General features: G+C 29.3%; 2 protein-coding genes across 3 annotated transcripts; one reads left to right on the top strand and one right to left on the bottom strand.

The window, feature by feature from the left end:
- Window positions 1–576: 576 nt before the first annotated feature.
- Window positions 577–9,809, bottom strand: LOC129915607 (beta-alanine transporter-like). Of its 2 annotated transcripts, none has more exons than XM_055995224.1 (10): window positions 9,453–9,809; window positions 9,254–9,372; window positions 9,029–9,191; window positions 8,572–8,748; window positions 8,347–8,496; window positions 8,050–8,274; window positions 1,537–1,664; window positions 1,239–1,325; window positions 828–1,162; window positions 577–753 (listed from the first exon to the last, which is right to left on the bottom strand). In XM_055995224.1, exons 1-10 carry the CDS (start codon window positions 9,713–9,715, stop codon window positions 658–660), a joined length of 1,743 nt encoding a protein of 580 aa, XP_055851199.1. In that variant the 5' UTR covers window positions 9,716–9,809; the 3' UTR covers window positions 577–657. The 2 variants fall into 2 exon arrangements, with proteins under 2 accessions (XP_055851199.1, XP_055851200.1); XM_055995225.1 differs by having other exon boundaries at window positions 9,431–9,570.
- LOC129915608 (uncharacterized) lies at window positions 3,815–4,995 on the top strand. Its single transcript, XM_055995227.1, has 3 exons — window positions 3,815–4,311; window positions 4,371–4,632; window positions 4,702–4,995. Exons 1-3 carry the CDS (start codon window positions 4,096–4,098, stop codon window positions 4,926–4,928), a joined length of 705 nt encoding a protein of 234 aa, XP_055851202.1. The 5' UTR covers window positions 3,815–4,095; the 3' UTR covers window positions 4,929–4,995.
- Window positions 9,810–10,078: the final 269 nt, after the last annotated feature.

Genomic DNA, 10,078 nt, shown 5'->3' with positions numbered 1-10,078 from the left:
GTCGGGTCTATGGTACTCTGAACAGACATAAAATAAAAAGGACAACAAGTGGAAATGCTATATGAGTGTATTCTATACTTTCTTCGTCATAAATTATTTACTTTGGTGAGCTCAGAAACATAGAAAGTGCACCATCATCACGAAGGACGAAATTAAAGTAAAATAGTTTCCTGCATTATTTATTATATCCTTTTGCTTTTTTTGTTCTCTGAATACAACATTGTGTCGTTATTAAAATCAAAAATCATCAATTTATAAATAAAATTGAATGAAAGATTTAATTACAGGAAACAGTCTTATTGACGAAAATTCAGATTTGTTTTTTAAAGTTGATAATATTAATTTGTTTATTAAAGAAATAACCACCAAAAAGAGTTTTTGTCTTAAAATAGGCAACGAAATAATTCATATTTGTATTTATAATTCTTTGCATAGGAAATCACTGCATACTTTTAGGGTTTTTGAAAAATATTTTGTATGACTCTTTTTTGGTTTTTGAAAGGTAGTTAACGAACTTTTAAAAGTCCACCTGTTCTTCATTAAAATTAACTAACATCTTTTTTTTTTAATACAAAATTAAAAAAATAATAAATATAATTTTATTAAAATTAAATAAAAAAAAAAATAATTTCGTTTTTATTTTCTGGATATTTTTAATTAAGGAGCATATTTTGTTTGGTTGAGTTTTTCTTTGGCGGTGGAGCTTTCATCAAAACGAAGTTCATAACGTGGACGTGGTAAGCTGAAGAATTTCTTAAAAACAAAATTAAAAAAAAAATTATTAAACATTATTTATTAATAAAATGAAAACTTAAAAATAGACATACTTGATTTTTTCCAAAAGATTTAGCTTCTTCCATTGTATCGGGCAGCTTATAATGCAATGTTTCAGGTAAAAACAACCCACTTACGCCTCCAATTAAAAATAATCCACCCAATATAAAATATGGGTATCGAATGTCTAATTTTGTACCCAAATGTACCACATAAGGAGCTAATACACCAAAGGCATTATACAAAATTGTACCAACAGCTATGCCCGTTTGACGCAAGCATGTTGGATAGATCTCCATGGATTGGAGAGATAATAGAAAATATACTACAGCTGTCAGTAATTTAATAAATGTGGCTATAAGTGTCATCAAATTTTCATATTCAGTATCTAAAATATTTTAAGAGTGAGTGTGAATTGTATACAAAAAAAAAAATAAAATAAGAAATAAAAAAAAAAAACTTACTTTGGGCGAACATTATAACTGGAATACAGGAAAGGAAGCAAACCAAATATGATATACTGCTTGTTACACGACGACCATATTTGTCACCTTTAAAAAAAAGTTAGGAATATATTTAATTAATTTATTAAATAACTAATTAATCAAAAGTTTATTATGAGATTAATGCATTCAAAAATGCAATAAAGTTTAATTTAGTTATCTTAATTAAATTTTTTATCAAATTTTAAAAAGTAAAAAAAAAATCTAACAAATACAAAATAAGATGGAGTAAAAAATATAAAAAAATTATTTAACTTACCTAAAAATTTTCCAAGAATACAAGCAGGAATTTCAACGAAATTTTGTAATGAAAAATTTAAGAAGGGATTACCACCCATTCGTGAGCTGATTAAGACCAGTGTAAAATATGATAATGCAAGAATACACCTTTAACAATAATAAATAAAATAAATAAAAAAAAGTTTATACGAAAAATTAAAAGCAATAAAATAAAAATATTGAAACACAGTATGTCCTAAAATCGGAAGTATAAATTAAAGAAAAACTTATTATTTTGTATTGGCTTAAAGCGAAGAAAAATATTATTTTTTGGTCCTATTTCTTCTTTTCTTTTTCAATTTTTCAGTCTACTCAGTCTATAAAGGAATTATATCGCCTTGTCCGTATTTCTACAGGGAAAGACGAATTGATTGCCGATATTACAAGACTTCCATGTTTCCGATGTTCTTACTATACTCAAACGAGACTTGAACTCGACGAAAATGGAATAAGTTTTAAATAAGACTAAAACCTCTTGAACTTTGTGGAAGATGGTGTAATAAATACGAAGTCGCGGAAGTATACAGAAACTTCATTCTTAAAATACATACCTCACTTGAATCGTTTATTTCAGAAACAAATTTCTCATCTATACAATAATGTATAGTTGTTTCTTCTTCTGAAAAAAAAAAATTAGGTATGTCCGACCCCCAAAATACGAAAACTGAAAGGTTGAAAATGTATGGAAAGATTTCACGCGGTGGCAATTTTTTACTTTAAATACATGACTTTTTACCAGTTTTAAATTATTTTGGCAAATATCATGACACGCAAGCCTTTAAGTTATACATCTATAAAAAGTTTAAGATTTACTCTATTTACTGCTATTTTATTTATTAAAACCGAAAGCAGGGTTTGAAAGCTATAGCTAAATAAAAACAAAAGTTTTACCAAAAAAAATTCGTTTACTTCAGAAACGACATTAAAGGCTTAAAAACCCGCTAAGACCTAGAAAAAAGTTTATATTTTAAAGGTTTCTAAATGCATTTTAGGCTAGATTATAACTCGGAATACTATTAATTTAAAGTGTTGTGGAATTTTAAGTAAAAAACAGTTTTTTGTAGCCTCTGAAAAGTTTCTGTCGTTTCTGAAATAAAAGATTCACTTATTGATGAATAAACAGTATCTAGTGCTTAAAGTGCGAATGAGGTATTTTTATCAAAATGAAGTTTAGTATTCGAGAAAATAATTCTTTCCACTGCGGTAAACGCAAATCATTGAAGTGACAAATCGGGTAGGTATATACAAATGGGGGTGTATACGTAACATTTATTTCCATACAAATAATTATTATTTATTCAAAGTTATATAATTAACTAGTTTTTTATTTGTTTACTACAGTACTTTTTCTTAAATCGGGAACACGTTTTTTGAATATCGATGTAAGTTGAAGAATGAACACACAACTAGTTTATTATATAACTATGAATTGAATATAAATTTAAAATATAAATACTATGCTGATGTGTGAATAAAATGTATTTTTTTTAATTTTTTTGGCATTAAACGTGTTAAAAGCGATTTTTGAAAAAGTCTGAAAAAAAAATGATTTTCTTTACCAAGCTAAATCTCTAAAAATATAACAATTTAAAATCTGAAAAATGTTCACATGATAGCTACACCTATAAAGTTTGACTCTTTAAAGTTTTAAATTTTTTGAACAAATGGTTTGGCTGGAATATAAAATTGATCAAACTAGGTCCAAGAAACCCCATGTTTTTCAAATATGAAACTTCAACCGCTTGGCGGCATAGGTTACAATTAAGTTAGAGACTTGAAACTTGGGGAATATTATTTTTAGTTTATTTCCAACCATATAAGATCATAGGGCCACACAAATTCTAATTATTTTAAAATAACGAGCAGCCTATTGGGCACCTTGCAGTTCACATCATGATATGCCATATTTTCTAGTTAACCTAACTTTATTTTTTTGTTTGTTTTATTTTGCAAAAAAAAAAATGGGGTAAAGTTGAAAAAATTGAGAAAAAAATCACCTTTTCAAGATTTATGGCATAAAAACCAACACTTAATTTGTTTAAACAATAGACTTATATACATCATTCAAAAGGTCTGGAAATCCTCTTTCTCATATAAAATATTGAGAATTGTTAAAAAAATGACTGAGATATTAATAGATTACATCGTAAAGTCTGTAAAAATGGTTTTTTGTAAATAAAAAAAAATGGAGGGTTCCAAAAATATAACAAAAATATTTTTATGCATTGATCAAAAATGTCAAAAAGCTACACCACCTGGGCCCTATTTCATAAAACTATTAGTCTAATACTAATAATTTCAAAAATATTAGTTCTAATAAATATTTGACTAGTAAATTTGAGTTTCATAAAAAAATCTTTTTCTACTAATATATCCCATACCTAAACAAATATTTTATTAGTGTAGAAATTATTAGTAAAGAATTCCCAAACAAAATACTGTATGCCATAATAAATATTTTTAAAAATTATTTTGACTTGTTTTGAAAATAAATATAAATGTTGATTTTTCTGACGCGTTTTGAAAGTTCAAATTAAAAATGTGTTCCAAAGAATTAAAAATGCATTTGTTAGATTTAATTTTGAAAAATAAAAGTGTTCTGTTTGGTGCATTTTCAAATAAAATTACCAAACAAGACAAAAGCGAAACATGGAAAAAAATACACGAAGAAGCCGTTGCGAGTGGTGTGTTTCAAGACAAGCCTTGGGGCTACATAAGGGATGCGTTCTGGCCCAACATTAAAAAGTCAGCTATGGTAAGGGAAAATAGTGAAAAGAAATGATTGTACAAAATGTAATTCAAATTTAATTTTAGTTTAAAGTTGACAACGCTAGAAGAACCGGATCCGAGGGAGGAAAAAAATGCATACTGACTGAAGTCGATCAAAAGGTTTTGGAAATTTTATCCAAAGATGCACCAGACGTGATTGGGTTACCGGTGACAGAGTCAATGGAGGTCAGTAAGCAAAATCCAACAGAAAACGTAGAAACAGTGGTTGAGCAATCTGTTGAAGACGATGATAGTCAGCAACAAAAAGAAAATCGAACACCACGCAGGCAAATGTTCTCATGCACAGGTAGGCATATTATGTAAATGTGAAAACATATGTGAAACGTTTCATTTTCTCTTATTTTTCATCTTTCAGAACCAAAAAGGAAGCAACCGAAATTTGACAACGAGAACATCTACCGTTTACGAGAAAAAAAACTACTTCTCGAAATAGAGGGATTGAAGAAGGACAATATAAAAAAAGACCTAGAAACACAAAATTTGAAGCTTAAAAATCAACTTCTCGAAAAGCTTGTTTCTGACGGATGTGGAAAACAAGATAATTTGCAAAAACTTTTTGAATTAACTTTAGAAAATGTGTAAATAAACGTACATAATTTTATATGAAACTCTTTTGTAATTAATAAATTTATTTGATTATCTAAATGAATTTACAAGTTCTTGTTGTCTTATTATCCCGGATGTTGATGGTTGTATTAGCATTTCGTTCGTTGGCTCACCTTCATTAAAGTTTTGGTCACTGCTGGGTTGGTTTAAGAGTTCATGTGTGTTTGTGGTCAAATTACAAATTGAAACGCATGTTTTAATTATATTACAGGCGTAAATAGGCTGTACTCTCAAATGATTGAGGCAAGGAAACTTTTCCTTTAATATACCTATTGAATATTTTAATTATTGTTAGTGACCTTTATTCAAAGCTTAAAGATATACTTATATACATACCTATTGAATTTTCAACTAAACATCTTGTTCGTTTATGAGCCCTATTAAAATTGCGCACGGCAAGATCTTCTAAATTATTACACTTAGGAGTAATAAGCCATTCTTTAAGAGGGTAGCCCGAATCACACAAAAGCACTGATCTTGGATGTGGGCGCCAACCATTTTCCATTTTTTCATAGAGAATACTATTTCGTAAGACACGAGCATCGTGTACTTTACCGGGCCATTTAGCACTGCAGTAATAAAATCGAAGATCAGGCCCACACACCAACATACAGTTTATGGAATGATTTCCATGGCGGTCAATAAAACGGTCTTCGTGATTGTTAGGCGCATCAATTTTTATAAGAGTGCCGTCAATACATCCAACAACAGCAGGCATTTGATTTATAGAATAAAATCTTCTTACAACAGTGTTCATGTCATTAGGCCATCGCACAACGTGTGGGAAAACGTGTTCATTTATTACCCTTACAACCTCCTTTATAACACGGCAAACAGTGGCTTTCGAAATGCCGTGCATATCTGCTGTTCTATGGTATTGACTTCCATTTCCTAGCCAATGAAGTGCTGTTAGTAATCTTTGCTTAGGTGACAAAGCGAAATTCCGCCTAGTTGGAGTATCAAGATATGGACCAATTTTTTGCAGCAAATATTCAATGGAATCACTTTTAATATTAAATTTTTCATTAAATTCGATAGTATTATTTAGCACAAAATTGATTCTTGGCTTGAAAAAGCGAATACGGTACTCCTCCCATTCGTCTTCACTATCAGAAAACATTTAAATGTTAAATTTAAACTAATTTATTGCAATTTTTTTGACAGCGTTTTCAGCTATTGACCGTTTTTGTCTATTATATTTTTTTATTAGAGTATTTCTACCTACGTTCGTAGACTAATAAAAATAAAATATTAATTTATTAGTCCGGCAGAAAAATTTAATAATAAAATTGTCGGTATGAAATTTCATCTTCCTACAGTAATAATTTCCCACTAATATTATTGGCGCTGGAGAAATAATTTATTAGTGCGGAAAAAGTTTTATGAAACACGTTTTTGTTAATAAACTAATAATTATTAGTAAATTCGCTAATAATTATTAGACTAATAGTTTTATGAAATAGGGCCCTGATCATTCTTTTTGGCAAAGTTATATGCACAGAAAGCATTTTTTGGGTTTTGGAAAATATCTAGTTGATCAGTACAATATGCTCCTTACAATATTTTTGTCGTTTTTATGCAAATCCGTTGCATTTAAATAATTAAGTAAAATGACAGCACCATAGGGGAGAAGGGGGTACATTTGACATTTAGTTTTTAAAAGTCTGTATTTTCGAAAACTGTTGATGTTTTCCAACGTTTTGTTTTTTATTTGATTTATTGACTATTCAAGATTATACTAAGAGTAAATTTTTTTGTTTTACAACATTTCAACATTTAAAAAAATAATGTTTTCTAAAAAATGTCATTTTGTCAAAAGTGCCCCGGGACCGGGGCACATTTGACTTTAAAAGGGGTACATTTGACAATGGTGGATTAAACCCCACATCGTGTGCATTATGTTTTAAAAACTATCATCGGATCTTGCTCGTCTATTGTTTGATTAGAAAAAAAAAATACATTTTTGGTTTTAAACAATCTACTAAACAATATAACGAAAAATATACCTAAATCAAAAAATTTATTTTCTAAAAAGAAGAAGAAAAAACAAAAAACCATAAAATATTTCAATAAATCCATCCATTTAAATCTTAATCAAGATTAATCGATGTCGATTTATTTTTAAATAATTTGTTTAATATATATTCCCCCAAAATCAACGTAAAACTGTGCTCACATTGCAAAAGTCAAAGGTGCCCCGAAGGAGCCTCATAACTGTTTTTCTTTTTTTTTCAATAACTAATACTCTCTTTTTAAAAAGTTGGTTTTAATTTACTAAACTTTAAGCATAGTGCTATCAAAATATTGATTCACCATTAAAAAAACTTTTTTATTAGGTTCAGAAATCGCTACATACCGGTGGTCAAAAATTAGATCAGAAATACAGAAAACACGAAAACACGTGGTACTCCGCGAAAAGTTAATGAAAGACTGAAAAATTTCACAAAATTTCTTTAAATCAAATTAAGCTTCTTTCTTTATCCAAACTATTCTTTATTAAGGGCACGATCATACCGAAAAGTCAAATGTGTCCCGGTGTCAAATGTACTTCCGCTTACCCTATCTCGTTTATTAATATTTTTTTTGCTAGGATAATGTCGAAATTTTATTAAAATTGGGCTTTTTTTATGCCAAACCGTAAAAAGTAATTTGTTGCCATTTTTGCAACGTTGAGAAAACCAAAACTTTAAAACATTTATGAAATATGAATAAATTAACCACACAAGTGTACAAAATTTCGTAAAGAACTGTTCCAGCTATCAAGATAAACTCCTGCGAACAAAAAACCATTACTGTTTGAAACCGAATTTTTTGTTGGACATTACTAACTTGATGAATATGGATAGAAAATAAGACTATTTTTGACGTTAATTCATTAATTTGTTCTAAATTTTACTTGAAGTTTTTTCAGGTTCTTAAATTTATAAATGACTGGGTATTGCACGCTCTTGCTCTAAATTTGAAAGTCAGTTAGATATCAGAAGAAAATAAAAAAAAAAATTCTTGTAGATTTCATTAATAACTGCAAAGCCTTATTTTTTTAATAATCCGATTTCGATTCTTTTTCTAGGTTTAGTTTCTTGGTTTTTATACTTACCAACTAAAGCCCATGATTATTGTGTTCTTAGCTATACGCCAGCTATTAAATAACGACGCCACACCATACATGCTCTCTTCTTCTGAATTTCCAAACAAATCAGTTAATTCTTTTTCAGTGGTTGTAATACTTCTGCCATTTAAAAAGGCTATCGTCTTGAACTGTACCAAAGCATCGGCGTATCGTCGTCTACTAATCAGCCATCTTGGAGACTCGATGGCGTATCTGTGGAACAATAAAATGTTATTCAGTCAAATAGACTTCTTACATAAATCAATTAAAAATTAGTATACTAACTTGTAAAACAAAAACACCAATAAAGTTGGCAACGTTGTTATTAACAAAAATGGAATCCAATCTCGCAGCCACCAGAATACAAAAGGCATCGCAGTTGTCCCAAGGAACCATCCAAAACTTTGATAAAGTGCAATACTTGATCTTTCATCTCTTTTTTTTTTTAGTAAAAAAATAAATGTAATTATTAAAAATTGATCAAGTTTTTCTTAATCAGGGAATACTTACTCTCCAGAAATTTCCATTGCAATAACAACAGGTGACTGAAAAAGACTGTTAACAGTCAATGCTGCTAAACTCGATGTTATCAGGAATAATGAAAATGATGAAGTAGTAATTGCACATAGGCATCTTCCAATTGTCGAGAGAACAGCACCGATGTAATAGACGGGACGACGGCCATACCTTGTATAAAAAATGATTTATAATAACCCAACAATTAATTAATTTGATTCTATAAGGCCTTATTGAGAACTTTATAGCTTCTATAAAGCTTTATAGAAGCAAACTTGTTAACAAAACAAGCAATTTTGCTTCCGTAAAGCTTTATAGAGTTGTTAGTTCAGAACTGTTTTACAATGATTTTTCAAAATCTTGGTTTTTAAAAACGAGTATCTGATAATTTTTCTCCATTTTTGGAAACAGCAATGTGGAAATTTAGATGAAAAAAAAAATGTCAACTTACGTGTCACCCATTTGTCCAAGAACCAGCGCACCCATAACTTCAGCCACTCGATTTATCACAAACGTGTTGGTAACGTAGAGTTCTTTCTCACAAACCCAACTTTCCTGACTCGTTATCGTACTTCCGTACCAAGTCTTATTATAACTGAAGTCAAATGCACATTCTGCAAAAGAGAAAAACAGTAGTTAAACAAATATCAAAACAACTTAAGAGACATTAACAAACCTACTGCATCAGCATCAGTAACATTAAATCCACTGCTTAACATAAGCGTTACATCTGTATAATTTCTATCATACATCTTACATCTACTAAAAGTCTCCACTTTTCTATTATCCAATTCTCTGCAAAACAAAATAATTGCCTTTGTTTTTTAATTCCACTTTCTATCTTATTTCTTACATTTATAAATCTTTATGTTTACTTTGGCAATGTTAAATCTCTCCACTCATCCAATGTTAAATTTGTTTGTTCTCTTCCTGGTACATTACACCAATGATCTGGTTCATCCAATGCCAAAAATATATTCATGTAAATTAATGAACCAAAAGCAGATAATCCCACAATGAAAACCCATTTGTAGACCATTTGGAATTTATTCTTTGGATGTGATCCAACTTGATCCATAATTCTAGTAAATGGATCCGAGTCTTCACTGTTGCTGTCTGTATAGTTTTCATTTTTCATCTTGTAGCTGTTTAGTATTTTGATCTGTTTCAGTCTTGTATTGAAATTTTTAGAATCTATTTTAAAGGAACTGCAACTATTTATCGGTGATGAATCTTCTGAAACAAGAAAAATTAAAAGTTTTGAAACAGGTTTGAATGAAGAATGATATGTTTTGAAGCTTTTTCTCAATTTCAAACAAAGGAATTCAATGTGTTCAAGATTTCATGCTTTAACAAACTGTTTCAACTTTTTATCAATACACACTTTTGCACTATCAGATTGTTGCCATGTCTCCAATCATTTCCATATGGTGAATGTTTATAAATAAAAATTAATCAAAATAATAACTAATCTAAGATTTGTTTAAATTAATACTCTTTT

This window comes from Episyrphus balteatus, chromosome 3 (assembly GCF_945859705.1).
Source record: "Episyrphus balteatus chromosome 3, idEpiBalt1.1, whole genome shotgun sequence".
NCBI classification, from domain to species: Eukaryota; Metazoa; Arthropoda; class Insecta; order Diptera; family Syrphidae; genus Episyrphus; species Episyrphus balteatus.
Note: the sequence above shows the minus strand (reverse complement) of the source record. Positions and strands in the feature narration are given on the sequence as shown.

What these genes read in the sequence shown, in the direction of transcription:
- LOC129915608 (XM_055995227.1), top strand. Translation starts at nt 4,096, where the DNA reads ATGTGTTCCAAAGAATTAAAAATGCATTTGTTAGATTTAATTTTGAAA. An exon ending in ACATTAAAAAGTCAGCTATG is followed by an intron (nt 4,312 to 4,370) that starts GTAAGGGAAAAT and finishes ATTTAATTTTAG; the next exon opens with TTTAAAGTTGACAACGCTAG. An exon ending in GCAAATGTTCTCATGCACAG is followed by an intron (nt 4,633 to 4,701) that starts GTAGGCATATTA and finishes TTCATCTTTCAG; the next exon opens with AACCAAAAAGGAAGCAACCG.
- LOC129915607 (XM_055995224.1), bottom strand. Translation starts at nt 9,715, where the DNA reads ATGAAAAATGAAAACTATACAGACAGCAACAGTGAAGACTCGGATCCA. An exon ending in ATAATCATGGGCTTTAGTTG is followed by an intron (nt 1,665 to 8,049) that starts GTAAGTATAAAA and finishes TTATTGTTAAAG; the next exon opens with GTGTATTCTTGCATTATCAT. An exon ending in AATCTTTTGGAAAAAATCAA is followed by an intron (nt 754 to 827) that starts GTATGTCTATTT and finishes TTTGTTTTTAAG; the next exon opens with AAATTCTTCAGCTTACCACG.